We start from the raw sequence: 22,442 nt of genomic DNA, 5'->3' as shown, positions 1-22,442 counted from the left end.
ATATAAATAATTATAACAAATAATACAATAATAATACAAATTATTTCTTTCAGTGTTTGATGACGAATTTCCCCACAAATCACTATCGCTCAATTCTGCAAGTGATTCTAATTTATTATCGCTGTTTTTTAGCTGGTCTAAAACCACTTTTGATGTAAAGGGACACTTTTTGGTTGCTATGGACAATCTCCAGTTTCCAGGCAGAAAGAACAGATTTTATTATATAAAAGTGTATGCAAAACACTGGGCAGACCACTAGGAACAAAGGGGGTGTATTTATTTCATACAGTACTGTAATCTATGAGATTACAGTATACTATATGTATTGTGTTTATTTACTTTTTTGATTTTGGCACCGATCTCCGCCCCATGCGTCGTAACGTCGCAGGGAATGGAGCTCGGCGGCACACTGGCACTGTGTGAATCGAGCTAGGAGGACACTGCTCGATCACACAGTGGAGAGACATCGAAGGATCCAGGGAGAAGGTAAGTAAACTCTGCCTGTGGACACTTCGAGGCGATCCAGAGTCTGGCTCGGGGTTACCGCTTTTGGTGCTGAAATTCCACCACGAGCCAGACTCGGGAATACCGCTGAGGGAGTTAAAGCAGAACTACATGTGCATTCTTTAACATTATGCACCTAACTTCCTGCACTGATATTCATAAAATGTCCCCCTACCTTTCAAACTTGCCATGCAACCATTAGTCAAGCTTCAGAGGTTGCCATCACTGGGGTTGTATGAGTAGCCACCTGAGAAGGTGTTATCTTGGTATCAATTGTATATCTGCATATTTAGTTGAAAGTTTTACAGTACTTTTACTCTGCTGTTACAGTTTGAGTTTCTCGGCAAAAAACAGCAAGAAGCTTGCTGGGTTTTTTTTTTTGCAGAGGAAACCGGTCGTGTGTACACTTTTCAACGAGGAAACCGACGAGAATCTCGTCGGGCCAAAAAGAGAACATGTTCTCTATTTCCTTGACGGCAATGGGAAAATTTGGCTCGCCGAAATCCTCAGGGGCTTCACAAGGAACTCGACGAGCAAAACGATGTGTTTTGCCCGTCGAGTTTCTCGGCCGCGTGTACGCGGCCTCAGAGTTGTACGGTTTTATTAATGGTTTGGGGAAGCCTTTTTATTTTTTGGGAGTTATAGTGTCATCATTCCTTTATTATATTACAACAGCTGGCAACTATCCTTGATTATCCACTACAAATACAATGCAGAAAGAACCTATAAAATCTACACTAGGTTCTGCAAAGATAATATGCAAAATGACCCAAAAGTTCATCCAGATTCCACACAGCCGGTGAGCATGTGCCTGTAATACTGGCGGGCATCCACAGATGATATCTGGCCTGAGTTTCAGCTGCAGCTCACATATCCTGCTTGGAGATGTTTGATGTGGTCACATCAGTAGATTAACTACCAGTAGCACATTGGTCACAGACCATACAAAGACAGGAAAGTGTAATAAGAGAATACATTGGGATGCATCTATAACAGTGCATATATTAGTGGTGGCTAGTGTGTTGATTAGACAATTAAGCATTTCATTAAAGATTCAGTCCATTAAAAAACGATATGCACATTATAGGTTTAGCCTGGCTTTCTACAAGTATTAGATGCTTCAATAATGAAATTTCCCTCACTCCATAAATGTCATCCTGATAGATTTATTCAATGTATTCAACTTCCAACACACTCCGCACCTTAAGCCACACTCCTACTGATGCGTTTCACCCTTAAGGGGCTTAGCCATAGAGGGTCACCTCTACTAATAAGCCTAATGCATCAGGAGGGGCATGGCTTAGGGTGGAGACTGTGCTGGAAATTGGTTACATTGAATAAACCAAACAGGATGGCTGATGGAGTGCATTTTTATATTTTACTCTTGCTACATTTGTTAAGCTGGATGAGCTCTTTATTGACCCACACCTGAAGCAGTGGAGGACCTAAGAAGCAAGTTTGAGACTTGGAGCAATGCAATCTTTTTTTTTTTTTTTTACTGTGAGATTTCCCTGCCACAAATTCCTGACTGCTAGAATTTTGGGTGTTCTCACCTAACTCTGTGTTCCAGGGCCTTCTGTTGCATTCCCTCAGCCCTCACAATGGCCACAGCTGGTGTGTAGACCCACAAACTCAGCACAGAGATCTCACCAGTAGAGTCCCCAGAGGTAGAAGAAACCGTTGGGAGGTTTAATTCTACAACATCATACTACCAAAAGCTAAAATATAACTTTTGGGTGGGTTGACCCTTTAAAGTCTATCTCAGCGCAAAAACAAACATTTTATTTATTGCAGCTTACCAGACCTTAGATGTAGTGGCTGCATTAAGCCTCATTGGCATGGATATATCTGTCTTTCAGCGTTTTGGGACTAGCACCTATATGCCTGTCAGATTGGGACCAGTGATTGTGTCCGTGAAAAAAAACATCTTATTTATTTAGCTCATGATATTTCCTCCCTCAGGTGCCACTTCCCCTGATTTCTCTGTCAATATCAAAGGCTCAACTATTAACTTGTCCACCCACGCCAAGGTGGTGGATGGATGTAGTGGCTGCATTAAGCCTCATTGGCATGGATATATCTATCTTTCAGCTTTTTGGGACTAGCACCTATATGCCTGTCAGATTTGGACCAGTGATTGTGTCCGTGAAAAAAAAAAACATCTTATTTATTTAGCTCATGATATTTCCTCCCTCAGGTGCCACTTCCCCTGATTTCTCTGTCAATATCAAAGGCTCAACTATTAACTTGTCCACCCATGCCAAGGTCCTATGTGTAATCCTGGACTCTGAACTAACCTTTCGGCCCCACATCCAATCGCTATCCAAAATTTGCCACCTCAACCTCTGCAACATCTCCAAGATACGCCACTTCCTAATGCCACCACAAAGTTTCTAATCCACTCCCTGGTCATCTCCCGCCTCGACTACTGCAACTCCCTCCTCATTGGCTTACTTCTAAATAGGCTATTCACACTTCAGCCCATCATGAATGCTGCTGCCAGGCTCATCCACCTCACAAACCACTCAGCGTCTGCTATAGCCCTCTGCCAATCCATCCATTGGCTGCCACTCAGCCAACAAATTAAATTGAAGATACTAACTATAACTTACAAAGCCATCCACAACCTGGCCCCAAGCTACATCACAAACCTAGTCTCAAAATGCCAACCTAATCGTTCTCTTCGCTCCTCCCAAGATCTGCTCTCAAACTCCCTTGTCACCTCATCCCATGCTCGCCTTCAGGACTTCTCCAGAACCTCTCCCATCCTCTGGAATGCTCTACTCCAATCTGTCCGATTTTCTCCTAATTTATCCACTTTCATAGGGTCGCTGAAAATTCATCTCTTCAGAGAAGCCTATCTGGTCCCCACCTAACAACTGTCCATTTATCTTCTCCATCAGCACATCCCCCACAGTTATTACCTCTTGTATCTCTTGACCTACTGTATTAAAGTGTATTGTATTTGTACTGGCTACCCTCAAGTTGCAAAGCGCTGCCTAAACTGTTGGCACTATATAAGTCCTGTATAATAATAATAATAATAATAATAATAAATAATTTTTTTATATCCATATAAAAAAAATCACAAATTAAAAAAAAAACACCACTTACTCTTATTAAATACCTTGGACTGTCTACTTTCCAAAAAGGGGTAGTTTGGGGGGTATTTGTACTGTCCTGGGATGTGGGCCTCAAGAAATTAGGTCGTCAGTACATCAGGTGTGATTCATTTTCAATGATTGTTACCATTTTGTAGACTCTGTGGGGTTTATTTACTAAAACTGAAAAGTGCAAAATCTGGTGCAACTCTGCGTATAAACCAATCAGCGTCCAGGTTTTATTGCCAAAGCTTAATTGAACAAACTAACTTTAGAAGCTGATTGGCTACCATGCATAGCTGCACCAGATTCTGATTGCTCCGTGTTTAGTAAATTTACCCCTATAACTTACACACATACCAAATAATATATACTAATTTTGGTTATTTTTACCAAAGAAATGCAGCAGTATACATTTTCGTCAAAAATGAATATGAAGAAAAATTACTTATTTGCTAAATTTTATATCAGAAAAGTGTGAATAAGAAATGCATGCTTTTTTCAAAATTTACGGTCTTTATTTAAAAAAATTGAAAAAACTGTGGTGATTATATACCATCAAAAGAAAGGTCTATTTGTGTGATTTTTTTTTATAAAAATGTAATATGTGTACAGTGTTGCACGACTAAGTAATTATCATGTGACAGCGCTGAAAGCTGAAAATTTGCCTGGGCAGGAAGGGTGTTAAAGTGTCCACTATCGAGGTGGTAAAACTACTAGTCCCATCAATAAACAATGTTACGGAGATGAAAAATGGCAGAGATATTTTGAAATCCAGCCTGTGAGACAACCATGGCCTCTTTACATAGATACCAGAAAGGAATATGCGTAGACATTATGCAAATAATGTCCCACTATTTCCTAGCAACTATGTTTTAGGTCAATAAAGAAAATGAAAGCACTGACTGTAGGAGATAGCTGTCAGCTCTTTAATTCCTTTCCACCACTGTCTAAAAGGGGTATCATTCAACGATTGTCCTTCAAAACTTCACGTCTTGACAAAGGCTTCATTTTTTTATTTATTACCAAGGGAACACTTGATGAGCTGTTTGATCATTTAGAAATCCTGTAGGTCATAATGTATTTTCAGTCTGAAATAGACCATTGCTGAATAAAACATTGGAAGTTAATGTGGTATGAAGTCATACTGTATCACATCCATCAAACAAAGCAATCTCTGGGACGCAGCAAGAAGGTAACCTTACTACAAAATTAGAAGCATTCAGAGCTGGAATTTCCAGGAAAAAAGCCAAAGCAAGCCAAGCTGTATGTAGGTTACTGTATTATTAAGTCATAGAGAAGAAAAAAAAAATCCTTTTTTCTCTGGTGTGAACCGTTTAATTGACTGAATCATAATTAAAATAAAAATGCCGCTTCTTCCTCTCCACCAGAATTAATTCAGCCTCCGACGTCTGCTTCATTTCATGCATTTCCCATTTGGATAAGGCAAAGCGGAGGACATGAAAAAAAGGAATCTTGTCAGGGTATTTTCAGAAACAAAGCCAGTATGTTCCAATAGTTCTCGTGGAATGATGTTCCTTTGTGTTGTTTCCTTAGAAGGAAAATGTCAAATTTGGCTCTTTCATGAGGCTTTTGGTTTTGTAGAGAAAAAAAAAGAAAGAACATTTCAGCTGCTCTGGACTGTACTGAATAGCACACCGAAGACAATTCCAATGATGTATGCTGGAACTTATTACTTGTGATGCCATCACCCTATAGAGCAATCATAAGAGTGGTTAAAGGGAAACTATAACATTTTATGGTTATTATTTTAAATTGGGCCCAAACCCAAAAAGTGAAAAATTGCTATCTTATATGGCACACCTAGAAATGTTAGTTGTACCTAAGCAGTTTCCTGAAAAATGGAACTTGTCTTCTGGTGCCTGCCTAGGCATCCCTGTGCCTTAAGCCTCATAGCTGTATATCTGCATCAATGACACTGCTGCCTCTAAATGCTATTCTCAGGAAATTTAGATTACTGTTCTGCTCAGTGTTCTCCTTGCTGGAGAGGAAGCTGCACCCAAGGACCTGCAGTGCAAGGATCTCCCTTCTTCTGCTTCATCCATTCTGTTGATCTGTTTCCTCTATCTCTCTAGCTGCTTCTTGATCAGTACCCTACAAGTCATCAGAGGGTCAGCATTTACATGAGGAAGTGAAGCCCTGTCACTGCAGACACTACATGGCATGTCAGTATTGGGGAAAAGGCAGTACTATAGGCTAGTACTTTGCCATCTGCCTATCTTATAAGTATAGGTCCAATTCAACTTATAAGCGTGTTATTATGTTCTGTCTTAAAGCGGTAGTAAATTGCGGCATTTAAAAAAAAAACACCTGTAAGGCAATTGCTTAATGTGCTGGTATGCATCGGTGGTATGGTATGCAGCGCTGACAGGGCTTCCATCTTCAGGTTCACGGGCTCCAGCTGTATAAGTGGCCGGAGCCACGATAACGTCACTCCCCTAATTGCTACAGCTCTGCATGCTTCACAGGCAGGTCATATGCTTTCCACACCTTCTTCTTAGCATGTCATTATCCTAAACTGGTATAAAGGACAAGACCATCCCTGCACAGAACACTGTGGCTTATCTCAGTTCCACGTCCTTTCTTCTAATTTAGTGACAGTTGCATTTTTTAAAACCGTTAACAAGAGGCCAAGGATAAAGCAGGTGAGATGGAGGACTGGGACGGCAATAGGACTGCCTGGTTCCTGGCAAAAAATGAAAAATAATTCTTATCTGTGGATGTGAAGGTTAATCCTGAACAGCAAAGAGGACCAGTTGACACAAGAGGCTTAGAGTAGAGTAACTGACACGTTATTATTATGTTGTCAGTAAAGCCCCCGGAATGTGGAATGACATAGTAGAGGTTGTACCATAGACAATGGTAGTATGTTCTTCATGGTCCAGTTGTCTTAAAGAGCCCTGCACACAATGATACATAGCATACACTCCCTTTCTCCTAGGTTTGCCTTCACTGGGTTTAATAAATAGGTATATACCCTTAATCACAGCACAGTGCATAAAGAAGTTGTACTTTGTATACCTTTTTATACCTATATGGAGATATACCTATATTGTGGATAATAGCCTTTTTTCTCCTTATAGCACAGTGTTCTTTTTATTTTAGAGATATGTCAAGTTTACAATAATTTTTATTACATTTTTTCGTGTCTGCCTTTATGCACCTCAAATCACATATGTTAATGGTCCATTATTTGTTGTTATCATGTGTAGAAAACTGGTGTGATGCAATGAATTGCAATGACCATACTCTTGTGTGATGTTAACAAGTTAAAGCCCAATTTCGGGGGCTCTGTCCTTGCCTTCTGGTTCCCCCTCCACCCGAAGGCTCCCATTAACTATAATTTATGCTTTAGTTACTTTAAACCTTAGATGTTTACAGGCCGGTCATGTGACGCATGGGGTTTACTTCACCTCCTCTGGTAGTGGGCAGTAGTCTTCAATAATGCAGAAAAATCACATCTAGTATAACTGTACAGTACTCCTAAGGTCAAAATAACTCATGTACAATTACTCAGTGTTACTTTCTCTACCAGCCCACATTCGTAAAAACTGCTTTAAACCCTCCATACACCCAGTGAAGTGAACACACGATAGGTTAAACAGAGGACAACGGTCTGATGGACTGTTTTCATCGGTCAAAAGCGATCGTGTGTGGGCCCCATAGGTTATTTAACCATTGGTTAAAAAAAAGCCAACTTGCTTTAAATTTAACCGATGGATTCCTAACCGATGGGAAAAAAACGATCGTTAGTAGGCACAACCATCGGTTAAAAAATCCATGCATGCTCAGAATCAAGTCGACGCACGCTTGGAAGCATTGAACTTAGTTTTTTTCAGCACGTCGTTGTGTTTTACGTCACCGTGTTCTGACACGATCGTTTTTTTAACCGATGGTGTGTAGGCGCGACGGACCATCAGTCAGCTTCATTGGTTAACCGGTGAAAACGGTCCATTAGTCCGTTCCCATCGGATGGACTGATCGTGTGTACGAGGCTTCAGAGGTGTTTTGTAACAGGGCCAGCTCCCTGCTAATCTATTTTTAGCAATCTCCCCTGACAGAAATTTTAGGCTGCTTTTATCTGATGTGTCCGAGAATTTGTCAGGAATTATCAGGCTGATAACAGAGGGACAGGTCAGGAGAGAGCTATGGGACTTGGCTCTTTGAAGAGAGATAACAAAATACTGCAGATATATGTGCCCAGCTCAAATTTCATGAATTAGGTTTACATTCACTTTAATTCTCTTCTCAAATAATCTGTCAAAAAGCAAAATGTGAGAAGCCTTAGATGGAAACTACCATTGTCTGACTCTTTGAACTAGTACTAGCTTGAGCACTAAAGCTGAGCATGGGTTTATGAATGGCATCATTATCCATTCATATTATGCAACCCCCATCAGATGCTTCTTACACAGGTTATTTGCTTTAGGCTTATTATTATTTTACTCGAAGGAAACCTATGAAGGCAAAGGGAGAACATGCAAACTCCATGGTAGTGCCATGGCTGGGATTCAAACTGAATATCATAGTGCTGCCAGAAGTAAGTGCTAACCACCTAGCCACTGTGCTTCCTACTAGATGTTAAGAACTGCAGGAGGTTTGCCAGTGCTAATATATCACATTTATATTCTCATAAATCACCACCAGAAGAACTGTGCATGCTTGTACTTCAGAGTGCTTGCCATGTATTGCCCCCACCTTATTAAATCCCACCCATGACTACCAAGTCTAGATGTAGCTTTGAAATTAACTACGCTCCCCTGCTTTATTTTCATTCCCCTCTTACCTGTTTTCAGGGGTGTCCTTCACATACTCACCTAACCAGCAAATCCAGTATTTCCTGCTATGATTCACTGTCTAGGTCCCTCACCATGGGTCCCACTGACACATTGGGAGCCTCTTCTGGGTTGTTGGAACCTCCCCCCAATGATGAGTGCCAGGCTAGCCCACAGGTACCGTGATTTCCTGCTCCTGCAGCCACCTGGAATATGTGACTGGGTTACCCCAAGAGCTTATGGGAGCAGAGACACGTTATTCCACCCTAGGCCGATAAAAAAATGTAAACAAAAAAAAGAAAAGTGATAGGGATGTTGCAGGAAGCAAAACTTCCTTTTTAAAATGAAGGTTCACAAGACTTATGCCAACCTCTCAATCCCAAGTTGCAACGTGAGATAAGGCCCACGCTTTAATTCATACCAGGAACTGGTATGATAAAAGTCATCAGAAAACTTTAAAAGCAGCTCTTATACTGTATTATATCTCAAATAATATTAAGATTTACCTTTTGAAGACATGACCAGGAGAAACAAGATAAGACAGTTGAGAAAGCGGCTGGCCCAGCTAGTCATCCTTTTGTTCTCATCTGTCCACTAGAGAATCACCTGGGAAGAAATGAACACAACACCCTTAGTATATATACACATCATGACACTAGCACACACATACACATATATGTGTGTATATATTTATATATATATATAAAATGCAAATAAAAATGTATCTGAGTTTTAGTTCATACACAATCTCTGTGTTATGGTAAGAAAATTCCGAAGGCTCATAATTAAATTGGTAACACGTGTCCGTAGCTCATAAACAGAGTAAATTGTGTTGTTCTCATAACAACTTACACCACAAAACTGCTGAAGTTATAGGGTCTTCCAGGCATAACTACTGCTACTGCTAGAAGAACATAAATTATGCTACAAAAACATTGTAAAATATTTTCCAGCTGTTCGTTACAATGTAAAGGGAGTGTAGGGAAGCAGTTTAAGGATTTACTGTTCTCCTGAGTGCTGAAAACACAATCCCAAAGCCAAACTGCAGCTAAATTGATAAGAAAAAGCTATAATGTGACCAGATAGATTTTTATAAACTAATTAAAATCAATGATGTTTTTTATTTTTTTTATTTACAAAGTATTGGAGGGTCTAAGCCAATCGTTTTTTTCTTTCTTGTCACTGGAAATGGTGTCATTAATGGAACATTTCCCCTTTATTCCTGTTCTGGTGACAGATGTAAAAGTTTGGATCGCTCCAGTTGGGACAGAGACAGCATTACAAACCTTCCAAAACGGGAAACCTTCTACATTTTATTTAAAAATGGTTATAGATCCATCCTAATTTATATCCTCAATACATAAGCATGGATCAGGAGATTCAATTTTTTTTACTTATTTTCCCATGCCCGCTCCTCCAGACTGACCTCCTCTCAATCCATTAGGACATTTTGATGTTTACATAACTTCTCCCAACAATCAGACGACTGCTTGCATCAGGGCTGAGGTCTCTTAAAGTATTTTGTACTTTTGAATAAAGTAAGGAAGGGTTAGAACATCTGTAATTTGTTTATACCAACTGTGTCCCATTGGAGAGATGTACATTCACTTTATGTCCCACAGCCAAAACAGGAAATGAGAAAAAATCCCTCCAAAGTGAGGAACCCCTTGTTGTCACTAGAAATGGAAAGGCCTGGAAAAAAATATTGAAACATTGAGAAAAAAACGTTTTTGCTGTGTTGTTTTCAAAAATATATGTGTTGTTTAGTTGGGGGATACAGTTCAAGTAACACTATACTTCTCTATGCAGTTCTTAAACAAGAGAAATATGCATTTCTGCCACTAGGGTGCACTGCAGAGGAAAGGCTCCAGTTTAGTCTGCTTTTGGTCTCCATCCACCTTCTACATTTGCCAAAGCAATGTTTTTTTTGTTATAAAGTATGTAATGAGTTTTATAGATTTTTTGGAGACCTCTTTAGGAAACTTTTGAAAGAACACTTGTTCCGGGGATCTATGGATATTAACCCCTGTCACTTATTATATCAAATTAAATATTTGAATCCTAAATCTGGTGACTACGGGGCACTGCCACCAAACATGATACATTGTACCCATCTGGCCATCTAAAGCAAGTGGGGGATGCATATGGGTGCATCCTGGCAACTCTGGTCAGGATCAAATACCAACGTAGGAGTGTTTTATTTAAAATGTAATTAGCATGTTGCTGCAGAGAGAAAGAATGAACCAGGGAATGCAAAATCTAAACAGAATACAATTCTGCTTTAATGGGAGTTATTTATTTTATGCAGAATTATGGCTGCACAGCAGAAGGGAACCTAACACTGCACAATCTGGCTGCAGTGTCCATGTTGAGTAACCGTGACATCTGAAAACCACAATAGCAAACTAACTGTGTTATGACACAGGAGAGCATCTGTATTCCAGATGAAAAGCCAGACAAACAAAAAAACAACAACTCTTAGTTAGAAAAGTACAGTCAAGAGAGGACTGCAGCCATCATAGGACAGTAGCCATTTCCAAACCATTTCTTAAACAAGAAAACAAGTGTGAATATGTAGCAGGGGGCCAAACAATCCAGACATTTTACTGCAGATGCATAGAAGAAAATAATGTTTACAGGTTAGCTAAAAACGTTCGGCACTATTATAAAAGGATTCGTTTTTGAGTAAGTGCTTACCTTTACCAGGGCCATCTTTACATTGATTGGGCCCTGGGCAAACATTTTCTTGGGCCCCCCAACCGCTCTTAGACATATAACAAATAGCAGTAAGGCCCCATACACACGATAGAATCCATCCGCTGAAATTTATCCGCGGATCGGTTTCAGCGGATCGACGGATTTATCTGTTGATCCGCTGGAACGTACACACTAGCGCCCAAAAATCTCCGCGAACCAGAACGTATGCAACGTAAACCACGTAAGACGTCAGTATAAAGGGGAAGACCAAAGTCAACGGCGCCGCCCTCTGTTCCGCTTTTGCTAGTTCCGTGTGACCGCGTGCTAGTGAAGGTTTGGTTAGAGCCGATTCGTGCTTTTCATTCTCCGCGTTTTGACAGTAGGTATTCTCGGGTTCAGTGCGTTTGCTTGCGGGTTTGCAGTTGGCATTCGGGCACAGGCTTTCAGCACGTTTCCGCGTACTGTGCGCTCGTATCTGTGTGTCGTGCGGGCTTAGCAGGTTGTGCTGGATTTGCGAGTGCTTTCTGTTGGAGTGTGTTCTTGACTGACCAGCCGGCCGGTTTGAATCCATGATGGAGCAGCAGCGTCGATTCTCGCGAATTGGTGCTGGTTATGGGATTGCTTATGGACAGGCTCAGCGAATCAGTTGTTTGGCCAGGAACAGTGGGAGGAGGCGTTTCTGGGCCAAGAATTGGTTGCGCCAGCGTGACCAGTTTTCTCATATGCCTCTGCTTAGGGAACTCCAGGAGAATAATCCGGATGATTTTCGGAATTTTCTCCGCATGACGGACCCCGTATTCAACCGTCTGCTGGATCTTCTGTCCCCCTATATCACGAGGCAGGACACTGTGATGCGCGATGCCATCACGGCCGAGCAGAGGCTTATTGCCACGTTGCGGTACCTGGCGACTGGGAGGAGCCTGCAGGACCTCAAGTTCTCGACAGGCATCTCTCCCCAGTCACTTGGGGTCATCATACCGGAGACGTGTACTGCTATCATACATGTTCTGCAGGAGGAGTATCTTAAGGTAAGTTCCCTAATTTGAACAACACAATTTTTTTTTTTTAAATGTGTGAGAAAGTCATTTTTTTTTCTTCCCTAATAACCATGAGATTGTAATCTGCTGTGTGTGGGATGTTCCCTTTTCTCCCCATGCATGTTGTTAACCTTTACATGTTTGTTTTGGGCCTAGCTGCATATTTTGTCCTTACCCACCATAAACCTGTCCAGCATGCTTTCCTAGGCCCAAACCCACCTAGCCTAAATTGTTGGTTATTTTTTGGATAATCAATTGTAGCTCTGCCCCTCCCCCCCCCCAAAATAGTTTCTTGCTCTATCATCAGAGGGATGTGGAGTCTGATAATTAAGTGGGTCTATATTTTGACAAAAAATAAATCACTTCACAATGCTTGTGTGAAATGTGAATCATGTTGTTCATGTTGCACAATGATGGATTTTAGATTATGTTTGCAATGTTTATGTGCCAAAGTAGTAAATCTCATTTTTTGTTTGTCCCCACAGCTACCCTCCACCCCACAGGAATGGCAGTCTGTGGCTTCCCAATTTGCCCAGCGGTGGGATTTTCCTAACTGCGGTGGAGCAATAGATGGGAAACACGTCCGCATTGTGCCCCCACGCCACTCGGGGTCCTACTATTATAACTACAAGGGTTTTCATAGTATCGTGTTGATGGCGGTGGTGTCGGCACAGTATGAGTTTCTATATGTGGACGTGGGGAAGAATGGCCGGATGTCAGATGGGGGAGTGTTCTCACGGACTGAATTCTACGATCGTCTCCAAACTGGTGATCTGGCACTGCCACCAGATGAAGACAATGTGGAAGGACTTCCGTTTGTGTTCCTAGCGGACGAGGCTTTCGGGCTTTGACCTCACCTAATGCGGCCTTTTCCCCAGAGGACCCTCACCTCAGAGAGGAGTGTGTTTAATTATCGGTTGTCCAGGGCTCGGAGGGTAGTCGAGAATGCCTTTGGGATCCTCAGCAACCGGTTCCGCCTGTTCCTGACATCGATACATTTGGCGGAATATAAATTGAACACCGTTGTATTTGCCTGCTGCATTTTGCACAACTTTTTACGCAGGCATTCCCAGACGTACCTATCCGACAGCGTTTCTGAGGCAAGACTACTCTCAGATCCTCTCCCTGGGCTGGTCACTGGTCGCGCTGGCATTGGCACCCAATCTGCTCGTGAGGTACGCGACAAATATGTTGAGTACTTCATGGGTCGGGGGGCCATTGCTATGCCAGATCATATTTCTTTCTAATTTGGCCCCCCAAAGAAAGGAATATTCACAGAAATAATAAATAATTAGACCATTGGACTTTATACAGTTGTTTGTCATTACTGCTTTTTGTATTTTTTTCTGTCTTCCTGGTTAGCCCAAAAAATAGTGCACTTCTAGTGCCAAATGTAGGGTTCAGGCTTTAGTAAATAAACACAATTGCACATTATTCACTCATCTCCAAACTGGGTATTCAGCATCTTAAATAATCAAGCCACTCCTTGTAATGTTTTTAAACCAACTTTTTTTATTGTCAGCTTTTTCCTGTTTTTTTGCAAAAAGGTTTTTTTTTTTGCTCTTAAACATGCCAACATTTTTAATTTTCACGTTTATTATTATTTTTTTTTTTTTTTATTAAGTATCCATTTTTGTTTTTTTTTGGTTCCAAACAATTTCTTCAATATTTTTTGGCGTAATTTTGTCTAAAAATATTTGACACATTTTTTAAACATATTTGTTCACCAAATAATCTATTTTTTTTTTTTGGGAAATATTTAAAAACAATTTTTTTGGTTTTTTTTTTTTTTTTATTTTATTTTTTTTGGTGTTGTGTTTTTTGGAAATCAATTAAAAAGATTGATCTGATTTTTGGGATCGATGTGTTAACCAATCTTTTTTTTTTTTTTTTTTTTTTTTTTTTTACATTCTTTTTATTTATTTTTGTTTACTTTTTCTGTTTTGTATGGCTTGTTGAATGGAAGCCATTTTTAAACTATACAATAGAAAACATGTCCCAAAAAATACAACCCCAAATGTGTCACTTTTGCATTCCCAAAAACAGTCATGGTGTGAGGTCACACCGGAACACGCCAAAATTTGAAGATGCACACATTCAGTGCTTTTCGCCAAATGTCAGTTATACCACACCAAAAGACTTTAAAATGGCGACATGTGCTATCTGCCATCATGGGTGAACAATGTCTGGGTTTTGTGGGAGCAAACCTTTCCTCGAAAAATATTTAATAATCGAGGAGGGGGTTGTACCCACAAAGCACAGATATTCTATATTCTGTGATGGCAGATAGCACATGTTGACACACTGTGTGTGCATCTTCAAATTTTGGCGTGTTGCTGAGTCAGACATAAAAACAGGTTGGGGGATGGGCGGGGGGGGGTTGTTTTAGTCTTTGACACGGCCCATCATGTCAATGATGTTCTTATAGTTTTGCTCTATAACCACCATTCTTTGCCGCATAGTGTCCAGCTCGGCACAGCAGTCAACTATTATATTGCGCACATTCTGTTCCATCTGAACCATCTGTTGACGCATATTTGCCATTTCGCTGCTGCACTCCATTACTTGCTGGATTATAATTCCCGCACTTGCCCGAGAAAAATGGGGAACAGCATCTTCATCCCCTACAAAATTTGTAAAAAATATAAAATTAGACATTTGACCGGCCGAGATACATCTAGGGTTGCCACCTCATCACTTTAAACCAGAACACATATTAATTACACAGGTTCTGTGGCTGATTTAAAGGTGGTAATTTTACTCACCTGGTGCCATATCTGCATTACATTAGCCACAGAACATGTGTAATCCATATGTGTTCTGGATTAAAGGGATGAGGTGGCAACCCTATCTACATCTGTTTTGCCCTATCAAGCTGGGATGACACTGACCTGATGTCGTGTTGATTTCCTCCTCCTCCACCACTTCTCCATCTTCAATAACTCCTCCTTCTTCTTCTTCCACCAATCCACCATCTTCAAAATCAGCAAAATCTTCTTCTTCAATTTCATCTTCCTCCTCAACAACTACCAGATCTAAAATTACGCCATCATCCTCTCTTCCTTCCTCCTCCTCCTCCACATCCTCCTCTCTTCCTTCCACCTCCTCCTCAACATCCTCATCTCTTCCTTCCACCTCCTCCTCAACATCCTCATCTCTTCCTTCCACCTCCTCCTCAACATCCTCCTCTATTCCTTCCTCCTCCTCCACATGGCCAGATGGCATATCCCGGGCGTGTCTGGCCCTCTCTGCCTCCTCAAATTGCTGGCGTCTTCTTTCCCCTAGAAAAAATAACAAAAAAAAAGGTATATACTCATCAGCACACAGATATTGTAGAGCATAAATCGCACACATTGCATAGAAGTTTAGAGGCTTTTTTTTTAAATATTTAGTTGTCTTATCACCCCAAACCTATATTTTAGGATGACTTCTAGGCCAAGCTCTGATTAATTCCATTTTTAGCAAAGTGACACACATGGATGTCCCCCCCTTCTAATTTAGAGCTGAGACCATCCACATTTTCGTGTAATATTTTGGGGGAGACACAGGTGCTATGGATTACAGATATGGAAACACCTGCTTAGTAGCACTGTTTGCATTTCCCATTCTTGGATTTAATTGTTCGATTAATAAATTTGACCACAATGTTTACAAACAATGTTTTTGGCAAGAGAGGCATGTCCAGGTGTGTTGTTCCTGGGCCAACATCGTATTTTTGAGAAGCAACCTGATGTGAACAAGGTTTCCTATTAACAGTCGTTGGCCAAGCAAATGAGATTTTGAGAAATACAATTATTTAAACAGATTTTCAGAAGTACAACCAGGCCAAGGATACAGATGTAGAAATGTACCTGACCAAACATTCAAAGAATAAAATTGTCCCCACCCCTCAAACCAAAAAATAACTTACTTTTTTTGAGTATTTTTTTGATTTTCTTGAGTTGATGTGGCTCACGAAGCTTTAAGTCGGACCACCGCTTCCGTAGCTGCTCCTTGGACCTTGCGATGCCAAACATCCTCTGCATTTTACGTGCCACCTTCTCCATAATTTTCCCCTTCCTGCGGTTGGGGGTCTTGTATGGCCCATATTGCCCATCATAGTCCTTCCTCCGCATAATCTCTACCAGCTCCACCATTTCGTCAAAAGACATATTAGTTGCCTTATAACGTTTAGGCCGGGATCGGGACGTTCCTGCCTCTGTCCCCTCACTTCTGGCCTGAGAGCTCCGTGCATGCTCGCCTGTCATCACCATCTTTCATCCCCACAGAGATTAGGGGCGTGGAAATCTGGAAATGTCCCGTCATGGGCGGGGACCAGGGCGGCGGGTACTACATACGCGGAGTCTAGAGAATGAATAAGACGTGATTACGTAGGTTACGCGGAGATTATGCGCCCGTTTCTGCTCAGTTGCTTACGCGGAGATTAGTAAAACATTTGACTGCAGTAACACAGTTAACGCCAGATTTACAGAATTAACATTGATTAGGGGGCATGGCAATGTGTCACGCACACGCGGAGTCTATAAAAGGGAACCGACGTGATTACGTAGGTTACGCGGAGATTATGCGCCCGTTTCTGCTCAGTTGCTTACGCGGAGATTAGTAAAACATTTGACTGCAGTAACACAGTTAACGCCAGATTTACAGAATTAACATTGAGTAGGGGGCATGGCAATGGTGACGATGTGTCACGCACACGCGGAGTCTGTTAAAGGGAACCTACGTGATTACGTTGCTTACGCGGAGATTAGTAGAACATTTGACAGCAGTAACACAGTTAACGCCAGATTTTGAGAATTAACATCGATTAGGGGGCATGGCAATGGTTACGATGTGTCACGCACACGCGGAGTCTATAAAAGGGAACCGACGTGATTACGTTGCTTACGCGGAGATTATTTCATTGAGCTGCACGAGGAGCTAGAGATAAGGTACAAACTTGAAACATGGGATCAGCAGAGGCCTAGAAACTTGAGAGCCATGGGATTGTGGTTTTGTCTGTTGTTTGCAGCCTTTTAACGCAACTTAGTATGTTTATTGTGTCCCCCAAACTGAATTAAATTCTCACAATGCTTTTACACATCACTTAAATCTAGATGTGAAGAATGCTCTACCTATTTTTAGTTTTTGCCAGGTGTATTGTGATCATGCAAGTATTGTTCTGTGTTGGTTGGCCAGAGGTTATTAGGAAGTGTATTTAGATCTCCGGAATGATGAGTGGCAGGCTAAGTACACATTAAATACTGCCTTCATGAAAGGTCTCAATCTGTAAATTTGTGGATGGGTCTAGATTACACGTATTTAGCAAAATGATTTTAAAAAGGGTCTGCATGTGAACTAATTTTGGGTCACAACAATGGGGCAGAGCTGGCCAGCATTTTGGCTGCAGGAGACACTGTGTTTGCATAGTACAAGATCAATCTGGGGCCACATATGAATACAATGTGAATGATGGGCATTTTTTTATTTTTTTTTTTTTGGTTTAACAGTGTTCATCATAAATTTACATTCTAAAACTCCCAAATGGAAAATATCGTGGGAAAGGAGATAATTTCTCGTCTCATAGAGAAGTTTAGGGAAATGCCCCTACTTTGGGATTCAAAACATCCTCATTATTCAAACCGGGACCAACGAAAGGCAGCACTTGCTGAAATAGCTAGATATATGCAGACATGGGTTCCCGGCTGCACAGGCAACATGGTGAAGACCAAAATGAATAACCTGAGGGCCGCATACCGAGCAAAAAGAAGAGAACTTCGGGAGCAAAGATCAGGAGCAGCAGCAAGACAGTCCACGGAGCCAAGTCTGTGGTACTACCAGGAGATGGAGTTTTTGGGGGATCAAATGGAGGGCCGGCAATCAATGTCAAGCCTTCCACCCAGACAGCAGGGCAGCAGACCTTCCACAGATCACCACAGCCAGGAGGAGGACGGTGAGGGGCTGGCTGGCAGGCAGGAAAATCTGCGATTCTCCACTTCTGATGAGGTAGAGTATTTAAAAAAATGTTTTTGGCCTGCTAATTCTTGTTTGTTTATTGAGTTGATATTGTAATCCCAAACAAAAAAATGGACTAGCAAAGTCATGGTCATAAAAATAGGGGTGATGGATGCCAAGTACAGGGATCAGAAGGAGAGTCTATTCAAGTTTAAAGTAAGATAAAACAAACCAGTCTAGAGCATGAAAATGTGTGTGATTTGCTTGTGCCAAATTTTTAAACATGTGACTTTATTTTACACAGGAAGAAGGGAGCAACCAGGAAAGATTGGCTAATGATGCTGAGCTGCCTGCCAGCCAGGAGGAAGGGGTCATTGTCAGCCAGGAGGAGGAGGCCGGGCCCAGCACCAGCCAGGAGGGCCCCAGGCCCACGGTCAGCCCCACCAGGCAACTCCCTCCCCCCAGGGTCAGGCAAACTGGCCTAATGAGGCGCAGGAGGCAGGTGGAGGATGAGAGCCTCCGAATGATTAGGGAAGCTAGCGCCTTAATGAGGGCCCCCCTCAACCCCACTGAGGCCTACAGTGCCTATGTGGCCCATGAATTGTCCCAAGCGGGGGAGGACGGTCAGAGGCGTGCCAGGAACCTCATGAACCAGGTGCTTTTATGGCTGCACCAGGGCTGGCTGACCGATGACACTGAGCTGAGTGACCCAGCCTATCCTGCACAACACCTGCTAACTCCTCCTGCTGCCACATCATCCCGACCTGCAAGGGGCCGTGGACGGGTCCGTGGAAGATCTGCTGCAAGGAGTGTTCCAAGGAACAGGAGAAGATGATTGCCGGCCTTCCATTTGATCCCCCAAAAACTTCATGTTTTTTGGAGTACCACAGCCTGGGCTCCATTGGCTCACTTGCTGCTGCTCCTGGTTTTTGTTTTTGTTGTTCTTTTTTAGTTCTCGGTATGCGGTCCTCAAGGTTATTCATTTTGTCCTTGACTATGTTGCCTGTGCAGTCTGGAACACAAGTCTGCATGTATGTTGCTATCTCAGCAAGTGCTGCCCTTCTTGGTAATTTAATTTTGTTTATGTACCAAATAAATGGTTATTTGATTTACTGAAAGACCTTGTCTATTGTGTTTTAATACTGTGGTGATTAGGCATGAAACATTTTAGCAAATAATATGTGTCATTTAGAAAGGACACCAACTCCTTGGGGGGGGGGGGGGGGGACATTTGGCGTACCAACTTGGGAAAACAAAAGAGGAAAAACACACGCCTACATAAAATGGTGACATAACTTGACCAAAACGAAACAATAAAAAAATGGCCAAGAAAAAAGAATGGGGACATAATTAGCTAAACCAAAAAAAAAGGGTAAAAAAATGGGAAAGAAAAAAGAATGGGGACATAATTTACTAAACAAAAAAAAAAGGGTAAAAAAATGGCCAAGAAAAAAGAATGGGGACATAATTAGCTAAACCAAAAAAAAAGGGTAAAAAAATGGCCAAGAAAAAAGAATGGGGACATAATTTACTAAACAAAAAATAAAGGGTAAAAAAATGGCCAAGAAAAAAGAATGGGGACATAATTAGCTAAACCAAAAAAAAAGGGTAACAAAATGGGAAAGAAAAAAGACTGGGGACATAATTAGCTAAACCACAAAAAAAGGCTAAAAAAATGGGAAAGAAAAAAGAATGGGGACATAATTTACTAAACCAAAAAAAAAGGGTAAAAAAATGGCCAAGAAAAATGAATGGGGACATAATTAGCTAAACCAAAAAAAAAGGGTAAAAAAATGGCCAAGAAAAAAGAATGGGGACATAATTTACTAAACAAAAAAAAAAGGGTAAAAAAATGGCCAAGAAAAAAGAATGGGGACATAATTAGCTAAACCAAAAAAAAAGGGTAACAAAATGGGAAAGAAAAAAGAATGGGGACATAATAAGCTAAACCACAAAAAAAGGCTAAAAAAATGGGAAAGAAAAAAGAATGGGGACATAAATTGGAAAACAAAAACAAAGACATTCACATGTGGATGCAAAAAATAAAGTTAAAACATCTGGATAGATGGCATCAGCAAGAGAACGGGTTTAGTCTAGCAAGAGAACGCAGAAAAAACAAGAGGAAATAAACGACACACTATATAGTTAAAATGACGAATGTGCCATATCACAAACAAACGAGAGTTTTACCTGAACGAGTGCTCCCATCCCCTTATTTTGTCTGAGCATGCGCGTGGTTCTTATCCGCGGATAATGTGTACTAACCAACGGATCTATCCGTCGGATAGATTCGCAGCGGATAGATTTGTTTAACATCTCAACAAATATTCGATCTGCTGAAAAGCCATTCGACGGATAAATATCCGCGGAAACAGATCCGCTGGAGTGTACACACCATAGAATATATCCGCTGAAACCCATTTGCGCGGATTTATCCGCGGATGGATTCTATCGTGTGTATGGGGCCTAAGACTCAAAATCAGTTTACTGCAGCAGATCAGGCAGCAATTGCAATTGGTTGCCAGAGGATACAGCATATTATTATCGATCACAGGCTGGTTGTTAGAGGTTACAACACATAATTCATGCTTCCTCATTCATTGCTAGAGGTTACTGCACATCATTACTGCTCACTGAGAGACATACTTCAGGAGATAACTAGAGACTACAAATCTAATACAGGAGATGACCAGGGACTGCAAATCTAATACAAGAGATGACCATGGACTGCAAATGTAATACAGGAGATGACCAGAGACTTCAAATATAATACTAGAGATAACCAGATTGCAAATCTAATACAGTAGATAACCAGAGACTGCAAATCTAGTACAGGAGATAATCAGAGACTGCAAATCTAGTACAGGAGATAACCAGAGACTGCAAATTCTCATTGATTTAGAGAGGTGCAGGACCCTCAGAGGTCCAGGTGTGGGGCCTTCAGGGATTTAGCTGCAGGGCCTTTAGGGGTCCGGGTGCAGGGCCTTCAGGGGTCCAGGTGCAGGGCCCTCAGACATCAAGGTGCGGGGCCCTCATGGGGTTTGGGTGCAGGGCTCACAAAGGTCTGGGGGTGGGACTTGAAGAGGTCTGGAGGCGATGCTCTCAGCGCTTCTACTCCGATCTCAGCTCCGAGCATACAGGCTGCATGGGAGTGGAGTCAGAGCGGCAGTGGAGCTCCTGGCCCCGCCCCTGCCCTGCTGGTCGGGGAATACAGCGATGTATTTATGCGCTTGGCGGTGTTATCATGGGAACCCAAAACACACTTTTTTTATATGTATTAGTGAAAATGACATAAACTTGTTTCAGGTAAGCCTTAGGCCTCGTACACACGACCGAGTTTCTCGGCAAAAACCAGCAAGAAACTTGCTGTTCTTTTTTTTTTGCAGAGGAAACCGGTCGTGTGTACACTTTTCGACAAGGAAACTGTCGAGAAACTCGTCGAGCCAAAAAGAGAGCATGTTCTCTATTTCCTCAACGGGAATGGAGAAAATTGGCTAGCCGAGATCCTCGACAGCCTAACAAGGAACTCGACGAGCAAAATTATGTGTTTCGCCCGTCGAGTTCCTCGGTCGTGTGTACGAGGCTTCAGATTTGTATGACTACTGAAACAAACAGGATTTTTGGTAGTAAACTAGAGTAACAAATATATACACTGATTAGCCATCACATTATGACCATGGACAGGTAAAGTGAATACGATTGTTTGTCTCACTACAATGGCATCTGAAAGTGCGTTAGGCAGCAAGTGACCATGTTGTCCTTGAAGTTGATGTGTTGAAAGCAGAAAAACTGGGCAAGTAAAAGGATTTGATTGACTTTGACAAGGGCTAAATTGTGATGGCTAGACAACTGGGTCAGAGCAACTCCAAAACTGTGTCTCTTGTGGAATATGAAAATAAAAGATGTCCAAATGCTCCGATTGCTGACCTCCTTCTAACATCTCAATTCAGTTGCTACAAACTTGTCCTGGGTCAAAAACTCAAAGTACAGATGACAGCCAGGCATGCTACAGAAGGCAACCAGTAGTTTCAGCATATGTAGCTCTCCCTAAACAGCATACTGTGTGCTCTTAGCATCTGTCAACCTTTGCTGCATGGGCAAGGTGACAGGGTCTCTTTAAAGATGGATTGGCTCAAATCTTGGGCCATCAACGCTTACCTTTATTTAATGCACTGTTTTTCTCTAATATCATAGTCTAATCATTTCAAGATTTTGTTCTTACAATGTGAAAAGTACAATCCTTTGATATAAGATGAGATGATTGAGCATTTTTCAGGCACAGTGCCTTATTTAAGTCTTTATTTTACGAAAATACGGGAGTCACACAACAGAGTGACTCATTGTTTAATAACACTGGATTCATCCAGAAAATG

At 41.6% G+C, this 22,442-nt stretch overlaps 1 protein-coding gene across 3 annotated transcripts in view; it reads right to left on the bottom strand.

Moving 5' to 3' along the window:
* The window catches only part of SHISAL1 (shisa like 1), a 217,937-nt gene that overhangs the window by 59,016 nt on the left and 136,479 nt on the right, over positions 1-22,442 (bottom strand). For all 3 annotated transcript variants that reach the window (XM_040345812.1, XM_040345814.1, XM_040345813.1), the window contains exon 2: positions 8,908-9,007. In XM_040345812.1, the coding sequence (XP_040201746.1) occupies positions 8,908-8,974 (67 nt within the window). In that variant the 5' untranslated portion in view covers positions 8,975-9,007. The remainder of the gene's footprint in view (positions 1-8,907; positions 9,008-22,442) is intronic.

Source organism: Rana temporaria, chromosome 3 (assembly GCF_905171775.1).
Source record: "Rana temporaria chromosome 3, aRanTem1.1, whole genome shotgun sequence".
In the NCBI taxonomy this organism is placed as follows: domain Eukaryota; kingdom Metazoa; phylum Chordata; class Amphibia; order Anura; family Ranidae; genus Rana; species Rana temporaria.
Note: the sequence above shows the minus strand (reverse complement) of the source record. Positions and strands in the feature narration are given on the sequence as shown.